Consider the following 24002-nt stretch of genomic DNA (forward strand, 5'->3'; position numbering starts at 1 on the left):
CATACCTCATAGAATTATTATGAGGATAAACCCAGTTAACACATGTAAACTGCTTAGTCAAGTGTCTGGCAGGTAGTAAGCATTCAATAATCATTCGTTGTTATATTATTTATTTGCCTCGGCTTAAAATATTTCTCATTTCTTTCCATTTCACTACTGACTAGCAGTAGGGCAAGACTTGAAGCCAAATCTATTATTTCTGATGACTTAATTCACATACTGGTTTGTCTTGGGGAAATCATAGAAACCAAGAGATCTTGACTTCTGACTAAAAGTTATCCAGATAAACCACGACAAAACACACACACACACACACACACACACACACACACACACACAGAAATGGAAAGAAATGACAACCAATAATGTTTCCAAGATGAATATTATTATAAATGCCACCCTCGGAAAAGTTATATCTCTGTATGAAAATTCAAATACTTTTCATACATCGGGAAAAAACGGAGGCCACAAAAAGAGAAGACGGAGCTAACTACATGTGATACCATAACTTGAATCCCGAGAAAAATTGAATTACTTTTAATCCAGCTAAGCCAAACACAGAGGCCAGTGCCTCAGTAGTGTTGCCTGAATTCTGAATTGAATCCACACTAATCTCTCCTTCCGTTTTTGCTTCATTTCTTTCTAGATAGTCAACTTTAAAGCCTGGGTAAGGAGGACATGATTTTATAGGCACCGCCTAAAAAAATAACATCTGAAGACCCTGCAAAACTAAATTTTCTTTCTGACAAACGCTCCAAGGTCGGTGCCCCGTTGGTGGCCCAGAGGTCTGGCCCGTCAGAGACCAACTCGTGGTGGCTCCTTTACGTTTCTCGTACAGCGCCAGGCGGAGGCCTGGACACGGTAAATACTCAGCAAACTCTTCTCTGGAACCACTGATTTTAACTGAATAGAGACCCAGCTGGATTCTCAAAAACCTTTCTTCAGAAAGGACGGCTCGGTCCGGCCATTCCTCCTTGCTTCTCAGATAACGCCCACAGGCAACCTGCGTGCGGGGAGACCACGGAGCGTTCCTCACAAAGAGCCGGGCCCAGTAGTAGCGCCCCTCTGAGGGGTAAAGAAGGTACGCACCCCTCTCCCCACCAAACCTCCGGGTCCGTAGCGTCACCCGCCCCTCAGCCGCTCCTCAGACACAGCTTCCGTGAAGGGGACGGCCGGATCCCTAAACGCGGACCTAGGAACCCAGTACCAAGCTTGAGGTTCCCCCGTCCCCCACCACCACCACCACCACCACCACCACCACCCTGACTTGGTTCAGCCCACCAGCAAGAAAACTCGATCCGCAACTGCGGCCAACCGCCCTTTCCCCAAAAAATCGCGACACTTGGTTCCACCCACACCCTCCCCCAACCCGTACTCGGTCCAACTCGGCCCCTCACCCAAAGACATATCGATTTTGTCGAGGTTTTCATTGCTGTGGGTTTTCGGCGGCGGCGCTAGAGCCGCCGTGGCTCCCACCAACCGGGTACCAAACCGGCTCATGACTTAAGGCGTCGCGCTGGAACAGTCAGTACAGAAGGCCTAAGTCTGGGGCCTGCCACCTCCCACTCACGCACGCAGACTAGCTGCACCGAGGGAGCGCGCAAGCGTGCTGGCGGCGTCCTTGCTCTTCCTTCGGCTGCCGGGAGGGGCGGAGCGGGGTCCGAGTCACAGAGATGAGGGTGGGTGACAAGAGCGGCCCCACGCCGGGACTCGCTACTAGCGGCCCTTGCCGGACAGGAGGAAACATTGCAACCGCTGCTTTAAACGCTCGCGTAGACAGCTGTTGAGCAGTTCGCCTTTTGGGCCCAAATTGGGGAATGCTAGACTCCGAGCAACTCAGAATGACGTGCGTTAAGTGATTTCAAGCTCTTCCCTGTTCTTCGAGTCCCTGCTGCAAAAAGGCCCTCTAAGCTATGGTACACACGTACCTTCCATACGCCACTGCAGTGTAGCCTCGAGGCAAGACAGACCTTCGCGGGCGTAGATTGCAGAACTGCGTCCTAGGTCCCCTCTGTCTGGGAAGCTCCTCTACCTGCAGCATGCGGAGTCATCGCGTCTGAATGCAAAGCAAAGGATGCAGTGACAATTCTTGCGTCACCTTACAAAAAAGTAAATGCTAACGTTTCCCGTATCTATACCACCTCTCAACCGACACTCTCAAAGCATTTTGCAAGGTACTAGCTACCTTAATAAGATCTCATCTTCCCTTGGGAGATGGGTAAGTATCTCTGCTTTTTTGGCTGCATTTTTCTCTAACTCATTGGCTCTGCGAATTGATAGGAAGATTCGTTTTCTCTCTGATCATCCCTATAGGAAAACTTATTAATATTTGATGAATTCATGCATAATAACTTTTTTTCCCATTTACAAAACGTGGTTTTCCCCTCTCCCCTTACCTCCATCATCTCCTCCTCAAAGTAACTGCTCTTGTGTGGAAGCATTTCAGTTATATCAACTTCAGAACAGCTTCAAACAATCTCATACATTTACATCCGAGGAAAAATACAGGGGTAGGTATTCTGTCCATTTAGAGAAAACAAGAGAGAGCATTGTGGGTAAGGGTAAGTGGTAAATCAGTCATACACAAAACAACAGTCTGAAACACACAGCAAAAGTGAAAAGGAACACAAGCCAAGAAATCAGAACTGGTGCCTGTCCAAGAAGTCTATCAGCCAGCTATAAGGACTGGAGTTAAAAGGTCAACACTGCAATTTTCTGGGGCATGAAAAGCAGCTATTTATTTAGTCATATATTCATTGAATACCAGGCCTTGTAATAGGCCCTGGGGATAAACTGGTGAGTAAGATGAATGCAGTCCCTATTTTTACCAAGCTAGCAGAGCAAAAAAATATTTTCTGAGTACTTACTATGAATAAGGCCCTGTGCTGGACACTGGGGGTAGAGCCGTTGTATGTAGTATAGCAGTTCAGCAGTTTCATCTAATTCAAAATAAGCATAGAATTAAAACAGCTGCCCTTTTTTGTGACTTTATTTCACAAAATGTAGAAAAGCCAGTGTCTGGGGTTACCAGATAAAATATAGAAGCAGTTAAATTTGAATTTCAGATAAACAATGAGCAATATTTTAGTGTATGTCCCATCTTGCAGATAAACAGCAAATAGTTTTTTAGTGAAGTATGTCCCATGTACCATTTGTACCAATCACGTTTCCTTGAATTTGCACGTGTTGAGTTCATGTAAAATGAGGTCCTAGTGTAACTGTAAAAACACCAGCATAATCGGGACAATGGATATATCCATCATGCCACTGATCTGCTTTCTGTCACTACAGATTGATTTGCATTTTCTAGAATTTTATATAAATGGACTTATATACATATGTTCTTTTTTATCTTGATCTTTCACTCAGCATAACTGATTTGAGATTTATCTATGTTATTGTATGTATCAATAGTTCATTCCTTTTTTTGTTGCTGAGTAGTATTCCTTTGGGTGGATATAACACATTTATTAATCCAGTCACATGTTGATGAATATTTAGGTTGTTTCCAGTTTGGAGTTATTACAACTAAAGCTGCCATAAACATTTGTGCACCTGTCTTGGTATGGCTACAGGCTTTCATTTATTTTCAGTAAATATCTAGGAGATAAATGGCTGGATTCTATAATAAGTATATACTTAGCTTTTAAGAAACTGCCAATGTTTTCCAAAGTGGTTTTACCATTTTGCATATTTGTTAGCGGTATCTAAGTGTTCCAGTTGCTCCACATCCTGACCAATACAAGGTATGGACAGGCTTTTTAACAGTTGCCATTCTAGTGTGTGTGTAGGTATTATAAAATTGTTGTTTGAATTTGCATTTCTCTAAAACTAATGAATATTGAACATCATTTCATGTACTTATTTGCCATCCGTATTTTCTTCATGAAGGTGTCTTTTCAAATCTTTTGCCCATTTTTAAATTGAGTTGTTTGTCTTCTTATAATTGAGTTTTAAGCATTCTATATATTCTAGATAGAAGTCATCTGTTGGATATATGTTTTGCAAATATTTTTCCTAGCTTGTGGCTTATCTTTTCATTCTCAACAGTGTCTTTCAAAGAGAAGAAATGTTGCTTTTGGTGGTCTAATTTATCATTTTTTTCTTTTATGCCTTGTACTTTTGATGTCATATCTAAGAAATCCTTGCCTAACCCACAGTCACAAAGATTATCCTCTATGTTTTCTTCTAGAAGTTTTCTAGTTTTCAGTTTTACATTTAGGTTCATGATCCATTTTCAATCATTTTTTACATGTGGTCTGAAGTAGGGGTCAAGTTCCGTTTCTTTGCATATGAATGTCCAATTGTTTTAGCACTATTTGTTAAAAATACTATCCTTTTTCCATTGAATTGCCTTTCTACATTTAAAAAAAATCAATTGACTATGTATTTGTGGTTATATTTCTGGACTTTCTTTTCTGTTGCATGAATTTATGTCAGTCCTGTTGATTAACCACAGTCTTGCATACAGTAGCTTTATAGTAAGTCTTGAAATCAGTTAAAGCAAGTCCTCTAACATTGTCCTATTTTCTTTTTCACAATTGTTTTGTGTATTCTAATTCCTTTGTCCTTCCATATAATCAGCTTGTTGATTTCTACAAAGAATCTTGCTAGGATTTTGCTTGGGCTTGTATTGAGTCTATAGATCAATTCGGGGAGAAGTGACATCTTACTATATCAAGTCTTCCAATAGAGGAAGACAGTGTATCTTTCCATTTCTGTAGGTCTTTGATTTCTTTCATTGGTGTTTGGTAATTTTCAACATATAGATTGTGCATATTTTATTAGATTTACACTTAATATTTCTCTTTTTGGTGCTTTTGTAAATAATACTTTTTTAAAATTTCAATTGCCAGTTCATTGCTGATATATAGAAATCCAATTGATTTTTTAAAAGTTTTATTCACAAACTATACAATCCATCTAAAGTGTACAATCAGTGTTTCTTGATATAATCACAGAGTTGTGTATTCATCACCATGATCAATTTTAGAACATTTTCATACTCCAAAAAGAAAAATCTCATATCCCTTACACCCCCCTATTATTGACACTAAGCATTGGTATGGTACCTTTGTTAAACTGATTAGAGAATACTAAAATATTACAGTTAACTATAGTCCAGAGTTTGTATTAGTTGTATTTTTTCCCATATACATTTGTTTTAGTTCATGGAAGAACATTCTTACATTTGTACTATTAATCACCTTCATCGTTCCCAACAGGGTTCACTATGTTATACAGTCCCATGTTTCATCCTCTAGCTCTCCTTCTAGTGACATATACAATCTTAAACTTCCCTTTCAACAACAATCACACCCATAATTCAGGACTGTTAATTACACTCACAATAATGTACTATCATCACCTCTATCTATTTCCAAACATTTACAATCAACCTTATTAAAAATTCTGCATGAATTAAGCATCAGCTCCCCATTCTCTGTCCTCATTCTATCTCTTGGAAACCTATATTCTAGATATTAATTCTGTGAGTTTGCTCATTATAATAAATTCATATCAGGATGACCATACAATATTTGTCCTTTTGCTTCTGGCTTATTTCACTTAACATATTGTCCTCAAGTTTCATCCATGTTGTTTCCTGCAGCAGAACTTCATTACTCCTTACAATTGAATAATATTCCATTTTATTTATATACAACATTTTGTTTATCCAGTCATCAGGTGATGGACACTTGGGTTGTTGCCATCTTTTGGCAATTGTGAATAATGCCGCTATGAACATCAGTGGGCAAATGTCTGTCTGCGTCCTTGCTTTCAGTTCTTCTGAGGAGTGCAATTGCTGGATCGTATGGCAGTTCTATACCTAGCTTCCTAGGAACTGCCAAACTGTCTTCCACAGAGCTGCACCACTGTGTACCATTCTACATTTCCACCAGCAGTAAATAAGTGTTCCTATTTCTCCAAGTCCTCTCCAAAACTTCTGGTTTTCTGTTTTTTAATAGTGGTCATTCTAGTAGAGGTAAAATGATTATCTCATTGTGAAACGATTTGCGTTTCCCTAATAACTAGTGATGTTGAGCAAATTTTCATGTGTTTTTTTAGCCATTTGTATTTCCTCTTTGAAAAGTGTCTATTCAAGTCTGTTGCCCATTTTTAAATTGGGTTGTCTTTTTATTGAGTTTAAAATTTCTTTATATATTCAGAATAATTAAACTCTTATTAGATATGTGGTTTCCAACATATTTTCTCCAATTGAGTAGGGTGCATTTTCACTTTCTTGATAAAGTCCTTTGCACACACAGAAGTATTCAATTTGGAAAAGGTTCCGTTTATCTATTTTTTCTTTCATTGCCTGTGTATTGGCTGTGAAGTCTAGAAACCACTGCCTAGTATAGATCTTGAAGATACTTCCCTACATTTACTTCTAAGAGAAGACTTTTATTGTCCTGGCTCTTATATTTAGGTATTTGATCCACGTTGAGTTGAGTTTTGTATAAGGTGTGAGATAGGGGTCCTCTTTCATTCTTTTGGATATGCATATCCAGTTTTTCCAGCACCATTTATTGAAGAGACTGTGAAACTGTTCTGTACCAATTGAGTGGATTTGGCAGCCTTAACCAAAATCAATTGACCATAGATTTGAGGGTCTATTTCTGAACTCTCAGTTTTATTCCATTAGTTAATATGTCTGTCTGTATGCCAGTACCATACTGTCTTGACCACTGTAGCTTTAAAGTTAGGAAGTTTGAGTCCTCCAACTTTATTCTTCTTTCTCTAGAAGTTTTTGGCTATTTGGGTCCCCTTACCCTTCTAAATAAATTTGATGGTTGCCTTTTCCAATTCTGCAAAGTAGGCTGTTGGAATTTTGATTGGGATTGCGTTGAATCTGTAAATCAATTTGGGTAGAGTTAACATCTAACAATATTTAGTTTTCCATCCATGAATATGGAATGTCCTTCCACTTATTCAGGTCTTCTTTGATTTCTTTTAGGAATGTTTTGTAGTTTTCTGTGTACAGGTCCTTTGCTTTCTGGGGTAAGTTTAGGGGTAAGTTTATTCCTAGATATTTGTTCTTTTAGTTGTAAATGGAATTTTTTCCTTGATTTCCTCCTCAGATTACTCATTACTAGTGTGTAGAATCACTACTGATTTTTGCTTATTGACCTAGTATTCCACCACTTTGCTGAACTTATTTACTAGCTCTAATAGCTTTGTTGTAGATTCTTCAGGACTTTCTAAATATAGGATCATATCATCTGCAAATAGTGAAAGTTTTACTTCTTCCTTTCCGATGTGGATGCCTTTTATTTCTTTTTCTTGTCTAATTGCTCTAACTAGAACTTCTAACACAACGTTGAATAACAGTGGTGCCATTGGGCATCCTTGTCTTGTTCCCAATCTTACAGGGAAAGCTTTCAGTTTCTCACCATTGAGTACGATGTTAGCTCTGGGTTTTTCATATATGCCCTTTATCATGTTGAGTAAATTTCTTTCTATTCCTATCTTTCAAAGTGTTTTTATCAGGAAAGGAACCTGGATTTTGTCAAATGTCTTTTCTGCATCAGTTGAGGTGATCGTGTGTTTTTTCCCCCTTTCAACTGATTTTTGTACCATCAACTGTATACTGCAACATTGCTACACTCATTAGTTAGCAAGGGTATTACTTTTAGTAGTTTCAGTAGTTTTTTGGTAAATTCTTTGGGATTTTCTGTACACTACCATGTTGCCTGTGAAGAGTTTATTATTTTAAATTCTTTTCCAATCTCTATGCCTTGTATTTCTTTTTCTTGTATTTTTTTACTGCACTTGACTGGGACTCCAGTATGATGTTTAATTGGAGTATGATGAGCATGGATATCTTTGCTTTGTTCCCAACTTTAGTGGGAAAGCAGTCCTTTACCATTAAGTAAGATGTTAGATTTTTTGGTAGATGCCTTTTATTAGGTTGAGGAATTCACTTTTACTAGTATACTGAAAATTAATCATGAAAGGATGGTGAATTTTGTCTAATCCTTTTTCTCTGTTGAGATGATCAAATGGTTTTTCTTTTTAAATTTGTTAATTTGATGAATTGTATCATTGTGGTGTTTTTGTTTTGGTTTTGCTTTTGTTTTTTTGAATATTGAACAAGTTTTGCTTCCTGGAATAAAACCTACTTGGTCATGGTGCATTACCCTTTCTATATATTGTTACATTTGATCTGCTAATATTTTGTTGAGGATTTTTGTTTTTCTTTTCATGAGGGACACTAGTCTATAATTTCCTTTTCTTATAATGTCTTTGGTTTGGGTATCAATACCTTTTCTTTTCAAGAGGATTTCTTGAATTCATATGTTGATGTAGCTTGTACTATACTGATGTTTATAGGACAACATACCTGACTCCCTTAAGTTACTTGCATATAGAGTACAATTTTTTTTCTTTTCTGCTCAGTTCTTCTTATTCTACTCCCTTTGCCACTGTTTTCTGCTGTAATAGCCTTTTCTTTGCCACCTTGCTATAGCTTCCTGTTTCTATTTCCTATTGCCTTTTTTCTTTGTCCTAACTCCTTTTGCAATTCTAGTCTGCTGCTGCTTCTTAAGCTCAGAATTCATTCATTCATTTATTCATTCATTCAACAGTTTGTGAATTGCACTATGCTAGGTGCTGAAAATATGGCAGAGAACATGACAGACAGGGTTGTAGACATGGCTACTGCCTTCAGGGAGCTCAAGGGCTATAAGAGGAGCCTGCCCACCTCAGCCAGCCAGTTTAAAGGACCATTACTTTAAGACTTAAAATGTACAGCTTCTATTTGGGACAATGGAAAAGTTTCGGTAATGGATAGTGGTGATGGTAACACAACATTGTGAATGCAATTTACAGCACTGAATTATATATTTGAATGTGGTTAAAGGGGAAATATTAAGTTGTATATATGGCACTAGAATAAAAATTTTTAAAAACTCATGGAACTACACAACACAAACAGTAAATCCTAAGTTAAACCATGGACTATAGTAATGGTACAATTATAACAATGTGCTTTCATCAGTTATAACAAATGTACCACCCCAATGCAAGTTGTTAATAGTAGGATGGTATATGGGAACCCTGTGTTTTATACATGATTATTCTGTAATACCATAACATCTCTCAAAAAAAAAAAAAAAAAAAGGACCATTTCTGGTTTCCAATGCCCTCACCATCTGTTTTCTCTGACTAGGGAACCTGCTCTGAATAGACAGGAAGACTTGAAGGGGAATTCTTCCTGGACTCAGGGGTTGGATTTCTCAGTTCACTCCTTGTCTTCTCTGGATGAGGCAGAGGTCTGAACCACCAGGGGCTGTAGGAGGATTCACTGAATGACAGACCAATCATGGAATTTTCCAAATGAACCTATTTACATCAAGCTCGTCTAATTTATGAAGATATCCTCATTTTGTACATGATATTTGGGAAAGTCGAGGAAGGCTCTGGGAAACCAGGATTCTAGGGTTTGGGGGCCTGTAGGCATCCCTCCTTTCTTCCATGCTTCCTCTCTCTTTGCCCCTCTGGCCTCCCACTCTGGGGTGAGGGGCCCAAGCTGCAATGTAGACTGACTTTCCTCTTTCCCTCAATAGAAGGTCCTTTCTCCTGGCCCTTCCTCTCTTCAGCTAGAGTTTCAGGGATATGGGGCAGCGACCAATTTAACAATCCCCAGATATATTAAGGATTTGCTCAGTCTAGAAATAAAAATTTAAAATTTTCATTGTAACATTCTATATTCTAAATTTGTATGTGTTACCTATGGCTGGCAGTGAACTTTCCTACATGAATGAATAAATAAACCAATATTAAATGCTTGGGGGTGGAGGGATGTTGTTCAAAGACAAAATAAAAACCAGTCAATTGAAACTTGGCAGAATTCTTTGAAAGCTTTAAAAATCATCCCATCCCATATGAATTGCTATATGCTTTATAAGTACTTAAAAAAAAGAATTTTGGTAAATTCGCAAATTTGATAGTCAGTGAATTTGTTACATTTAGCACAATTGGATAAAAACTAATAAAAATGCTAAACTGTGGGAAGAACAAATTTCCACATGAAATACTAAAATGTTCATTACACTGATAAGGATGTAGTCATAAAAAAACAAAATCATACTAAGATTCTCGTCTATTTTTAAAATTTTTTGTGGAAAACTTTTAAATCTAGAGAGAACTTGCTAAAACAGTACAATGAATCCCCATATCCCCTTCACCTAGATTCCACAGTGAATGAAGTTTTGCCACATTTACTTGCTTGCTCACTTTCTGTATATGTAAATGTTTAGACAGAATTATTATTATTTATTGTTGTTGAACAGTTTGAGAGCAATTTGTAGATATGACTCTTGAGAATGTATCTGTAAGGATTTTTATATAACCATGCTAAAATGATTATTCAGGAAATTTGACATTCATGTAATACCATTATCTGATATATAGTCCATATTCAAATTTTGTTAATTATCCTAATAAAGTCCTATATGACAATTTTTTTCCCATCTAAGATCCAATCCAGGTTCACATATTGCATTTCTTTGTCCTGCATCTTTTGCCTCCTTTAATCTGAAAAAGTTCATCAGCCTTTTTTAGTCTTTTATGATATTTACATTTTTAAAGATTGCAGGCAATTGATGCATAAATTGTTCCGCAATTTGGTTTTGTCTTATTGCTACCTCATGAGTAGATTCAGGAATACTGTGTAAGTGATGTTTCGTCCTTCTTAGTGCACACTATTATACTTTTAAAGTATTAATCCAGTAAGTAGTTGCTAGCTAAGGCCATTACACTTATGTGACACTTACTGAGCCCTGATGCCAGATATTTTTGCATATTTAGTAATTTTTAAAATTTGCATTTCAGGTGTACAAAATTGGATTAATCATAATGCTTGTTTCATAACACATCATTTTTCCATAAGTGCCTATTTTTATTTAGCTAATTAGTTACTTTAAATAACTTATAATTAGATATAACTAATTATAATTAATAACTTATTAGTTCTTTTAAAACTAGCACCTGCAAAACCCAGTACTCAAATAAAAGCTTAGAGTAGACAATAATCCTATGACTCAGGCAATTCCATTCCTTACGGATACACCCAAGAGAAACTCTTGCTTATATATGAGAGGAGATATGTACAAGAATATTAATAACAGCACTGTTCACAATATCAAAAATCTGGAACTGAAATGCCTTTTAATGGGAGGACAGCATGAATAAACTGGTTTATTCACCCAGTGGACTATATACACTGTCAAAATCAGTGAACTATAGCAAACACACAATATGGATAAATGTATCAATCTAATCTTAAGTGAAAAAAACAAAAAGTCCCAAAAGAATAAATGTAGTTTAAATCCCTTTTTATAAAGCTAAATCAACAAAAAAATTTTTAATTTAGGACATAGATGCAAAGAAACTATGTTTAAAAAAAAGGAAGCAACAGAATCATAAAGACTTCAGGATTATGGCTCCCTGGGGAGAGGGAAAGCAGAAGGATGGGATGGGGGATGGACACATGACTAGTGTAGATTATGCTGTTTTTAATTGCTTTAAAGAAAGTACCTATAAACCCAGATTTGGACATATCAGGAAAATCCTGTTTTTCAGACTTTTACTACAATTTTACTACTAGAATGTCCTGATAAGCTGACTTTCATGTAAATGTATAAGTTCATGTAGCCATTAATTAGGGAGTACCTTATATGCATAACAAAATGAAGTTAATGCATTTGTAGAAACAGAAGGTAATGAAATCACCAATGACTAGCAGTCCCTGTCTCAAAATGTGTCATCATTTAGTAGGAAAAATATGAGAATGTTGAACAAAGAATAAGTATATTTTAATATAAAGGGAAGTTGGAAATCATAATTGCATTAAAGGCTCTTTCATTTCACTTTTAAGTCACAAAATTTTTCTCAAACTGGAAAATTCCTGGAAGTCATAAATTAGTTTTAGTAGACTTGCTATTTTTTCATAGTTATCCTTGATTCCTCTCTGTCCTTTACGTGCCATATCCAATCCCTCACTGAATAGTGCTGATTCTATTTCCTTAACATTACTATCATCCGAACCTCCTTGTCCTTCAAGTTACTGCCCTAGTTTAGGCCTGAGCTTCCACATCAGCAGCCCAAAATAACATCCAGCTTACAGACAAGCTTTGTTTGGCCTGTGCAACGTTTAAATTTTTAAAAATTTGTTGCCAATATAAAAAGATTTGGAAATTGTACTTAAAAATAAAGATTCCAGGCTTCTTTTGGAAAAAAAAAACAGAGTATCTGGCAACCCTGGGCCCATATGCCCATTTGGCAACATTCAATTACCTTCTTGGATAAGGCATGGGTTTTCCAGTTCAGAGTCCCTGCCATTCTCTGTGGTTTCTTACAAGTGGCTCACTTCACTTATCTGCATAACCTAATTGGTCCCTATAGGACTTCCAGTTTCCTCTCATACCTATTCTTCCACCCTTACCTCCAACATAGTATATACCCCATCCTTTCTTCACATTGACAAAATTAGCTTTCTAGGTAGGTTTGATCATATCATACCTCAATTTATGAATCTTATAATTTTGATTTGCTCCTAATGTCTTCAGGATAAAATCCAGACTCCTTAAATGGTACACAAGGCATTTCATTGATCTGGTCTGCTTGCTGGCCCACACCTCTCTCATCTCCTCCCCTTCCCAGCTTTGATTATACTTAAAATCAGCAATTTCCCAAGCCAGCATGCTCTTGTCTCTCTGCTTTGTGCTGCTCTCTCATCTTCTCTTCCCTTCTTCTCCTGGCTAAGACATACTCATCCTTAAACTTCTGCTCTGACACCAGTCCTCCAGGAAACCTCTCCAGGAGGACTTTTCTCCTAATCTACCTTTGCGATTCCATAAAAACCTATGGTCTTCAGAGTTTGTGGGCTCTTCATTAAAATGCTTGGGGTCCCCAAACACCACTAACAGGTGTTAAGCCAGGGTGGGCTGAAGTGGGGTTAATCCTAGTTGGATTAAAACCAGCCTTATTTTCTATATAGACCTCTGACTGAGTCTGGTCCCAGTGTGAAGTATGACGGGGATGTGTATGGGTCCACACCAATACGAATTGGTGGGACTAGAAGGTCCAAGTTTCGGTTTCCGGTTCCCCGCAGGGGTGCACCCGCCGCGCCCGCCGCCAGGACTGCTGTCAGTCCGGAGCGCGACTTCCGATTGGAGGCGGTGCATGCCGGACCAGCCATGTCTTCGAAGAGCTATCTGGGAAGTGTAGATCTTGGAGCCGGAAGTGGGGGTGACAGGCACTGAAACTGCGGCTAAGGCAGCAGTTACTGCTTCTTCCGCCACCCGAGTGTTGTGTATCACCTGGTGCCCACACGTCGTGGGTGCCTCCTCTGAGCCCAAAGGGCTCCGGGAGCTCTGAGGGACTAAGCGGCAGGGACGTTTCCTGAGTCAGGAGGCGGCCTCGCAGTCCTCGATGCGGCCGGAGGGCGCGGGAATGGAGCTGGGCGGCTGCGAGGCGCGCTTGCCGGAGGAGAGCAGGTGGGTGGGGTGGGGTCCGGGGTGTCCGGAGCTGATGGATGCGCCGAAGCAAAGGGTGACTTGCGAGGGCTTAGAGGGCAAGGGGAGAGGTGCCGGGCAGGACAGATCTGAGGTGACTGCTACCGGGGACTGGTTTGGGAAGAATTTTTGAAAGGAGGGAGAGACCAAGGCGTGGATGGGACAAGGGAACAGATTTAATGAGGGTGAGGGAGGTGGATTGGATTTGTTGAGGGCGGGGGGAAAGAGAAGTGGGTCAAACTCAGATCCGAGGATGTGGCTACTGAGAGTCTGGGAGAAAAAGACCAAAGTGCTGTAGTAAAATTGTATAGGCCAGAGTCTGTAGATAAGAGTAGGGCACAAGGTTGGTGGCCTAAACTGAAACTTGTGGTGACAGCTAGTCGAGCCAATATTGAGGGTTGATGTAAGAATTTGGGGGAGCAAAGATTAGGCGTTATTAGTGGCCTAGAAAGAAGCTTAACTGGGAAAATGAGTGTGGGGAAGAGAAGGAGAAGGGCCTGTGGATCAAAGTGGGTGATTTCCATAGCTATTGAGTGGGGGTAGAAGCTTACTAATGAGACTAGAACTTGTGCTCCTGCCCTTTGTCATTGTTGTATCCCTATCAGACAGTGGCAGGACTTCTCATTTCCTTGTCATCTTCAAACTTTTTACTCCTTCCCCACAATGCAAGCTAAGCAATTTCACATTTATGTGGAACTATTGTCAGGAAGTAGGGGATTTAAGATTTTAAAAACTACTTTGACTAAACGGTGAATTGGACTGTTAGAGGTTTGCTTTGTTAATGACTCTGGTCTTACCCTCTTTTAAGTCTGGAATGATGATAAGATAGAGCAGGAGTGTGGCTGAAGGGAGTCTTGCTCGGCTTTTAAAGACAGTTTCAGAAATAGTGATGGTCTCAGCAGCAGCTGGAGTCCAAAGACTGGAGGCAGGATATTTGTCCCTGAGAAAATCAACAGGGAAAATTAATGAGATGTTGTTCCTGGGTGAAGACTTGGTTGATTTTAAGGGTAACTCCCTTTATGTGCACAGATAGCTTGTGGCCTACTGTATGAAACCCGGACTGACAGGACTGTAGAGTTCCTGCTTGAGATCTATTAATGATGTGTACTAAGTGAAACTGAACATTTTACTTACCTTTTTCATGTTAAGTTTCTGCTTATGTATATTTGGCTATTTATTTTTTCCCCCTAGATATCTGTAAGATGCTTCATGTAAAAGGTCCCATGTAAATTCTAATCAAATTTTAGGATTATTGTGATTTCCTGCTACCAGTTCATGTGGGGGAGGCTGAGTAAGAAATTCAAGTTCATATTACTTCCCTATGTAGTGGGACATCTAAGCTGGGTTAGTTATTTATTTAATGTATCCGACAAACATTTATCACACACCAGATACTGTTTTAAGATCCTTAAAAATATTAACTTATTTCATCCTCATAACAACTGAGGGAGGTACTCTTATTATCACCATTTCACAGATGAGGAAGTTGAGACATAGGATACATAACTTGCTAAGCTCACACAGCAAATCCCTGGTGGAACTGGGATTCAAGCCCAAGCAGTATGGCTCCACTGCATTTTTAATACTTATGCCATCCTGTCACAAAGAAATGTATAAGATAGTGAATAAATCTTGTATCATTCTTTATCATTCAGGCCAGTAGGACAGCTCCTTTCTGAGTATCTTTTCCTGTCTATTAACCAAGGAACAGTAATTGAAATTTAATTTCAGCAGTGGGATTATCCCTACAAAGTCACTGGTATTATTGCTAGAGGCCTACTCTCTGTTGGTGGCTGGCTAACTCAGAATGTATTGTTTAATGAGGCTTCATGCAGCTAACAACATTCTTAGCTCTAGGTAGACAACTGATAAATACAGACCTTGTACCTGAGAATTAAAGCATTGTGGCTGGGTCGCTGAAAAACCTAAACTTTCTGTGCCAATAAAACACCAAATTCAGAAATAATCTTCTTGTTGAAATAATACCACTTTTATACGTTAAAGATAAAACTTCAAATTTCTGAAGGCAACTGACAGAATGAAACATACATAAGCCTTACAGCCAGATGTACCTGTATTTGAATTCTAGTTCCACTGCTTAACTTGGCTTGGTTAAGTTACTCATCCTGTCTGAGTGGGAAGAATAACATCTTCCTGTGAAGATTCAATAAGATAAGGTGCGTAAACCTCCTCACAGAGTGAGTATAGGTACTAAGTGCAAAAAAAAAAAAAAAAAAAGAGAGAAAAAAAGAAGTCTACTTTTGTCCCCTGCCAGTCGTCTTGAAATACGGTTAGTGTGTACTCTTCAGGTTGCTGTTTGCAATCATACAGCTTGTTTTTCCTCCTTCCATGGCTTCTTTATCTGTATTAGCATACTGGTGGCTGGGGTGTTGGCCTAGCTTTTAAATTTTAACTTTACCCTAGGAATGTAGCTGAATCATAGGTTCCCCTGTTGTTTTCCATCTAGCTAGTTGTCACTCTGGTAAAACGCCTTAGGGATGATACTTAAGTTTTCCAAATGCCAGCTGGTTGGACATTGTCTGGTGAAACTACTAAACAGTTAAGGGAATGGTCCTTCTCTAGCATTGCTCTCTCACCCTAGATTGCTTTGGGTTGTACAGTTTACTTCTGTACTTGGAACTCAGCTACATGCACTTTTCGGTTTTCTTGGTGCAGTGATCCAAAAAGAGTCACAATTCAAGTTTAAGATAATTTTTAGTGTCTCCAGACTGAACTCATTCCACTGACCAAAACCTTCTCTTCCTCTGTTCTCTATTTCCATTAATAGCATTTTCTACTCCATCAACCAAACTGGAACCTCACAGTGAAGTTTGATACTTCCTTCTTCATTTCCCATGTCCAAGCAGTTACCAAGTCCTGTGAATTCTGTTCCTGATTTTTCTGTTGAAGCCTTTTTCTCTCCATTTCCAAATATATTCGTTTTTAGTACTAAAAGAAATCTAGGAGTAGTATTGCTTCAGGTATTGCCAAATCTAGGTGCTCAGAGTCAAGAATTTGTCTCTGAGCTCTGCTTCCCTGTGTGTTGGCTTCATTCTCAAGCAGACTTTTCTATAAGATAAACCTGAGCATCTCCAAGCTTGATAATCTAAGCTTGCATTCCCAGTTATTCCCGCAAAAACTCTGGGGCTAACTCTTTTTGGGCTGACTTATGTCCCTGTTCTTGTGATCAGAGTATGAACTATGCTGCTCAGTCAGGCCTAAATTATGTGCCCCACCCTGGATCCTGGGGTATGATGAAATCTTAGTGGAAACTCATGGACAAGAGTAAGTTGCAGAGGTGGTTCCTCTGTGGAAAATAGGATTCTGTTACCAAAAGAAGGAGATGTGAATTCTGGGCTGTTATTAACAATGTATATTCACTGCAGCTCCTCATTATCTCCCATTGTGGATTATCTCATTAGCATCCAACTAGTCTCCCAGTCTGAAACTCAGTCCCCTAATTCCAGGACAGTCCCCACACTGCTACCAGCTTAATTTTTCAGAAACAAAGTTACTAGAGTATCTTGCTTAGGAATGTTCGGTGGTTTCCCAATGAAAATAGAATAGAGTCAAACCTTCTTACTATCATATTCAATCTTAACTTTAGTTCCTATTGACTTCCTAGGTACAAAATTATGGCATCTACTCACTCTTGCACCTCCTTGCATTCTCATTGTTGCTGTTCTACACTCCCCTTTAGGCTTGGAGAGCTCTTAGTTGTCCTTTAAACCATGTTCCTTTAGAAGACATTCCTGATCTGCCCTTTTCCGTCTCTCTATTATAACACTTATCACTTTGTAACATAGTGTTAAAGTGCCCATTTCCCCCTTTACATTCTGAATTCCCTGACAGATGGGGACCCTTCCTCTTTTACTACCATAACACAAGTGCCTAGCACAGTGCCTGATATTTAATTGAGTTTCCATGAATGTTCATTCAGGGAATGAAAATGTTAACAATCTGATTATGCGTCTTACAGTTGTGCAAGTGCCAGTGGTGCTATTGCCTTTGAAAGGGCTTCTTTTTTCCCCTATTCTCCCTATTCTTTTTCACTTTTTCACATTCATCTTCAATTCCTATTTTCCTCTCTTTTCCCTTTGACCATGCTAAGAGTTATATAGCATGGTAGCAAAAAAGCAGGGGATCACATGACTTTAGAGCAGTCTGTATTGTTAGTCCAATTATTAGTACAAAAAAGCACAGAAATGTAGTCTTTTTTTATTTTTTAGAAAAGCAGTTTTATTCACATAGCATACAATCCATCCAAAGTCTACAATCAGTGGCTCTTGGTATGATCACAGAGTTGTGTATTCATCACCACAATCAATTTTAGAACATTTTCCTCGCTCCAAAAAGAAAAACCCCATGAACATTCATGGAATGCAATTATATTTCAGGCACTAATCAGGAAGAGCCATGATGCCTTTCCTCCTCCACCTCCCTTCAAGAACTTGATTTTCTTTCTGCCTCAAGAGCCATTTAAGAGAGAATTTTCAGTTTTCCAAGGGTTGTTTTTTTTTCTGCTTGTTTCTTCTACTTTTGTTTTTATTCACTGTTTTATTGCTGTCTGGTCAGAGAATATGTTCTGCACTGTTTCTACTTTGGAGAATTTACTGACTTTTTTTTTGCACCATAGTACAAGGCCAGTTTTTGTGACTGTATTATGGGTGCTTAAAAAAGGTGTCTTTCAGAATGTAGCTTTCTATATCTAGTAGAACAATCTTATTAATTATATATACAATTATAGGTCAATCCGTTTGGTCTTAGTTATATCATCTTTTAAAAATTATATTTATAATGCTTTCTTGTTGTTTCCTTCTATCAGCAGTTTTGAAGATAGTCTGGTTTTAATTGTAATAATACATACGTTTTAATTTTAGATAGTGTACCTAAAACTGAGGATATTGAAACACTGTCTTTTCTCCTGTGCATTTGCTATTGAATGGTGGTGTGTGGTTCCTTTATCTTGTTTGTAAAGCACTCTGCTATCCAGACTTTAGGAGGTGAAACTGTAAAGCACTGAGACTGGCTTTCTTATGACTCATGAAATTGATCTCATTGTTTTGCAGTAGACCTTTACATGTCTCTTCCATTCATTCAAGTGAGCAGATTTGAGTTTCTGCTATGTAGAAGATACCATCCAATATTTGAGGAAGTCTGTCCTAGCTTTCCTACTTCAGTGAGAACAGCATAAGTATTAAACAGGGCCTTGGAATTTCTGCTCACTGAGAGGAGTTTAAATGCAGTTGGGATATTCTTCAGATGTGGAGCAATGTGACCCATCTTAATTATGTTACAGACTGTCTAATGCTAGAGCATTTGGGTAGAATTGTCTCTGAAGCAGAGTGGGTGAGAGGCTTTCTTATAGTTACCCCTCCTGATTTAGTTGGATTCATTAGATTCAAGTTCAAAGGGGGAAAGGGACAGAAAAGGCAAAGAATATATATTATCTACTCTAAATTGGTGCTTTCTGTAGATTAGACGATCAATTACACTTCACCCTGTGAAGCAGTTGTTGTTATCTCCATTTTACAGATGAGAGAACTGAAGCTCCAAGAGTTTAAGTAGTTTGCTCAAGGATGCACAACTAGTTTGTGAAGAGCTAGGATTCAAATTAAAGCAGGCCTGGCTCTGAAGTTTGATCTCTTTTTACTGGATGGCTTCTCTCTTCCTTTCATTAAAATACAAAAGAAGTAGACAAGATATGGTCCCTATCCTTAAGGAAATAGCCATATACCATTAAATAACAATGAAAAAATTATTATTAGAAGGAATGGTATATTGATAGCATATGCTATGGGGGATCTAACAAATGAGCTATGAAATTATTTGTAACCTCTTGGGAAGGAGGTTGAACTAGAGCTGAACATGAATCACTGAATGGAGCAAGAAGAGAATAGGCATTCCAAGTGGAAAGACCTGAATGAGTCAAGTCATGGAAATAAAAGAGTGAGGTGGGCGTGTTCATAATAGAGTGTGATAGAGAGAGTGACTGAATTAAGATTGCGGAGTACTGAGATAGAAAGTTGACTGATGGACTGGGGTAACATGATGGAGAATTGTTTAACTTCATATTCATAATGAGGAGTTTGTACTTCATCAGTACTGAAGCTTCTGGTATAAGGAATTTCCTTTCCTTTGTTAAATCTACTCATTGTTGAAATACAATAAATTCTATATTTTTCAAATTTAGTTTAGTTGGTGACACATTTGTTGAATAGGTATGAAGTTGCAAAGCACACCTACAAGTCCTGCTTATTCTCTCCTGGACATTAAGATTCTGCTATCGGCCATTAAAGGGATGGAACTGGCCAATGGTTAAATTCTCCTGGGTGCCTCCAGACCCAAGAGACTGTATAATAAAGTCAAGTATGTTTTTTATATAAACATTTCTATTTAAAAAGTAGCATAAATATTTAACTACATACTCTATAAGTTAAATACTGTATAATTAAAACAGAAAATACCTAGCCTGATAAGACAAATAAAACACTTAAATAAAATATGGTAGTCTCTTGCTACATTGGTGTTACCAATAATTATTTCACTTAATTATATTTTTCTCTGACTTAAGGAGGAACCCATTACTTCTTTCCAGGAAGTGTTTTCTGGCTTTAAAAGCCCCAGGTGCCTGCCTGACCACAATCTTACAGCATGAAATTTGGTATTTTAAAAAATCCTTTATGGTGCTTTCCAGCTTCTTGTTTGCTAACTTTGTTTGGATTATTGTTCTCTCATTAATTGCTGGTCTCAGGAAAGGTCTAAACATTCTTTCTACATTCCCTTCATTTTACCAAAGGTAACCACTATTAGTGTATCATGATTTCTTCCAGTATTTTTTTATGTTGAGATCATAAAAATAATTTTACATTCTGCTTTTTGTACTTTCATATACTATCATTAGCTTTGGAAACTTCCTAATCAAAAACTGTAGTTGGTTTCATGATATTCCATCATATGACTATCACACACTACGCCTCCCCCACTTCAGGGATCAGATTGTTACCTGACTTGGACAACCTGACCTTCAACTCTGATGTCAGGTAATTGATACCATGATCCATTCCAAATAATTGGGACTGTGGAGGTGAAAGGCCAATAAGTTAAAGCTGTTTCCTTTTGCTGCTAAAAAGGACATTGGATGATTAAAGATATGTCAATATATTTCTTATAATGAATCTCACTTTAGAATTTCATAGTGCTTTCACTTATATAAATTAGTTACATGGTGTAAAACTTTCAAAAAAATAACATTTCCCATAGTTTATTTGTAACTTTTTTTTAACCTTGAGAATCACTTCTTACTGTGATTTGTCAAGCTTAAGACTGAGTTGGTGTAATCCAGTAGACTTGATTCTTGATGATGATTTTGTATCTATATATCTTATTGTGTGACCATGTCATTGTGAAAACCTTGTGACTAACACTCCCTTTATCCTGTGTATGGGCAGATAAGAATAAAGACAAAAAAATATAATTAAAAAGGTAGTGTTAAGAGGGTATGGGATATTTTGGGTATTCTTTTTAATTTTAATTTTTCCTTATTTTGGAGTAATGAAAATGTTGTGAAATTGATTGTGGCGATGAATGCACAACTATATGATGATATTGTGAGCCACTGATTGTATACTTTGGATGGATTATATGGTGTATGAATATATCTCAGTAAAATTGTATTAAAAAAAAACTGAGTTTGCATTTAGGAAAACTGTTTTTTCTCAGATATCCTTATTTGAGTTGCTTAAGCAATTCCTGTTCCTCTTTAAGGGAGGAATGTGTCATAATCCTCCCAGAAGAAAATAGATGGGACTTTATTCTGAGATTGACTTTACTGTTGGTTGATGAAAATGATTCAGGTGGGGAAGATTACACTGTCACTTGCCACTCAGACCTGGTTACTCTTTGGCATAGGACGAGAAGGTTGGAAAGACTTGATTATAATTTATGGTGATTAAAATAGACCATTCTGTGTACTTGGAGAAGTGATTCTGCAAAGAGCTGTTTCGACTCTAACACACTTCATAGGCCTTGGCTGTGCCCAGATAAAGGTTACACTTGAACACCGGTGATACCGTCCAAATAATTATTACCAAACAGGTTTAACCTAGGAAAGACTGACCTTACCTGCTGAGAGTGTGGAGAGAGAGATTTGATTTCTCCATGGTGATCTGTTTACTTGTATCTATGTTCCAGACATGAATGGATTAATCCAGGCGCTCTGTGTGTTCTTCAGTTGAACTTAGTACTTCAACTTTCTGAAAATGATTTGTGTATCATTAAAGGATCCTAACACAGACTAGCTATGTAAATAAAATTTTTAAAAAGTTTATTTTTCTTCTACATAAGCATATACCAAAGGTAGATGGTTTTATGTATTCTAGGCTAAAAGCCACATTCTTTTATAGCTTTGGTATCTCAGGAACACTGTACTGTGAAGAAAAGTGCTTTAGCTTTGTCCAGAGGAAGTTGTTAATAGATCTGAATGCTCAAGGTTTGTAGGATTTCAGTGTTCTTTGTATAATTTTAGAATCTAAGTCCTAGGTTGGTAGGATACTTGAGTCTGCTTTTGGGATTTATCATAATTTTCTTTGATAGTTAAGCTGTAAAATCAGTACAGAATGAATCAGAACAAAGATATGCGGAGTTACTTGATGAACTAGATGGCTTTCAGGCCTGCAAGACTTGATTGAAACCTTTTAGAATGTAAAATCTGTGTCAGTCGAAACGGGCCAGAGGTTGGTTGGCACTGAGGAAGCATTTAGGAGATGGAGAGTCACTGAAAAAAAAATTGGCAGTCAATTGCTCTCTGAAAGTAATTGTGACAGTACAACAATAAATGGCATTTTAGTAACTACTGAGTCGTGCATGCATTTTAGTTATCTTTAAATGTCTCTCAGGACTGGTATAGAAATAGAACAAGAGGAGTTTGATGATTCAAATATTTAATAGCTTAAGGAACCATGGTATATCCTAATTCAAATAAACTTTTGGTCTCAGAGCCTTTGGAGCAGAAAACTAGAGTGAGACCCGTCAAGCCTTTTCTTTTTTAGATGACATTCCTATATCACATCTAGCTTCACTCATTTAAAAAATTATTTGTGGATTTTATTTGCCTGTCTTTATCTCACACATACACTTTCCTAAAATGGATCAGAAAATGTATAAAACATGGTAGCTTTGAAAAACTGACAGAATTGGGAACATTCAAATTCAGGACCTTCCTATTCCCATAGGTATTTAAATGATTTTTGAAAGTTTTAGTGCAAATTCCCTGAAGAAATCATTGTCATTGCTGTCGCTGGTCTTGCAGTATTCTAATAAGAAATGAGAAGCCAAGATAAAAACGTGCAAAGTAACAATTGGGGGGCCAAGGGAAAGAGTTTGACATGTCATTTCCTCATGATTTCTTCAACCAGTTTGATGCAGTAAGCAATTTCTTTTCATTCAATTGCAGTTGGTTTTGAGTTTTTATTCAGTTGGAAGCTATGTTGAGAAATGCTGCTTTTGGAATTTAAGAGGAACCTTGAAGATCATTTAGGGCAGCGATTTTCAAACTTTTCCACTCAAGTGCTTCAAATGGTCCAGGAGAATGAGGCAATCACTAGCTGACTGGTTTGGGAGCATGTCCCATAGTGGCTCAGTGCAAACTTAAAAAAATTTTGTGTCAATTTTAGCTTAAAAAAATCATAGGGAAAAATAAAGTGAGGGCAATTTGCATTATAATATTTGTGCACGGATATGAGTATAAAGCATTTTCTGTCCTTCATTGCACTATACTTAGTACTTGGAAATATAGTGAGTAAAAAGCAGTGTTTTGGCTTTTTGTTTGTTTGGCAAAAAAAAAATTTTATTACTGATTCTGAGCAAATACTCTCATCTCTTTATATATTGCCCATGTACTGTCATTGTGCAAAAATAGATCTTAATGGGTCACAGTCTTTGTATAGACACAGGTTCCTTATGTGAAGTTTGAATGAGACAGTAGAAGAAAATCACTTTACAATGCATAATGTGCCATGTGAATGTGATATTTGTTTAGTTTTTTAAATCTTAGTGTTGATTACAATTTTGGCCTTCCCAGAGTTGGGTCTTCTGCACAAGTGACAAATTAGTAATGGAGAAAATGTTAGGATGTAGAGCAGGAGGCTTCTTGGCTTAGACTTTCTTTGACATGATCAGATTCAGGTACAACAAAATTGACTAAACATTGGTACTATTGATGCCCTTGCAGGAGGGAGCACTGGCAGTTGCTGGGTAATTTGAAGACTACTGTGGAGGGTTTGGTGTCAGCCAATAGCCCCAACGTCTGGTCCAAGTATGGCGGCCTGGAGCGGCTTTGTAGGGACATGCAGAGCATTCTCTATCATGGACTCATACATGATCAGGTATGAAAAACTCTTCTTTTCCCCAGATTGATGGAATCACTTGCATTAAATTGGTTGTCAGGGAAAAAATGAAAGCCACTAGATAGTGAGCCGTTGA

General features: G+C 37.9%; 2 protein-coding genes across 5 annotated transcripts in view; one reads left to right on the forward strand and one right to left on the reverse strand.

The window, feature by feature from the left end:
• The window catches only part of FYTTD1 (forty-two-three domain containing 1), a 76354-nt gene extending 74734 nt beyond the window's left edge, over window positions 1-1620 (reverse strand). For both annotated transcript variants that reach the window (XM_037837455.1, XM_037837460.1), the window contains exon 1: window positions 1398-1620. In XM_037837455.1, coding sequence (XP_037693383.1) covers window positions 1398-1500 — 103 coding nt within the window. In that variant the 5' untranslated portion in view covers window positions 1501-1620. The remainder of the gene's footprint in view (window positions 1-1397) is intronic.
• A 168-nt stretch (window positions 1621-1788) lies between these two features.
• The window catches only part of RUBCN (rubicon autophagy regulator), a 99116-nt gene continuing 76902 nt past the window's right edge, over window positions 1789-24002 (forward strand). For 2 of the 3 annotated variants that reach the window (XM_037837471.1, XM_037837474.1), the window contains exons 1-2: window positions 13266-13502; window positions 23752-23905. In XM_037837471.1, coding sequence (XP_037693399.1) covers window positions 13438-13502; window positions 23752-23905 — 219 coding nt within the window. In that variant the 5' untranslated portion in view covers window positions 13266-13437. Of the gene's footprint in view, window positions 2219-13265; window positions 13503-23751; window positions 23906-24002 lie in introns of those variants that run through there. The other variant, XM_037837479.1, reaches the window with a different exon arrangement.

The sequence above is a fragment of the Choloepus didactylus genome, chromosome 1, assembly GCF_015220235.1.
Source record: "Choloepus didactylus isolate mChoDid1 chromosome 1, mChoDid1.pri, whole genome shotgun sequence".
In the NCBI taxonomy this organism is placed as follows: Eukaryota; Metazoa; Chordata; class Mammalia; order Pilosa; family Megalonychidae; genus Choloepus; species Choloepus didactylus.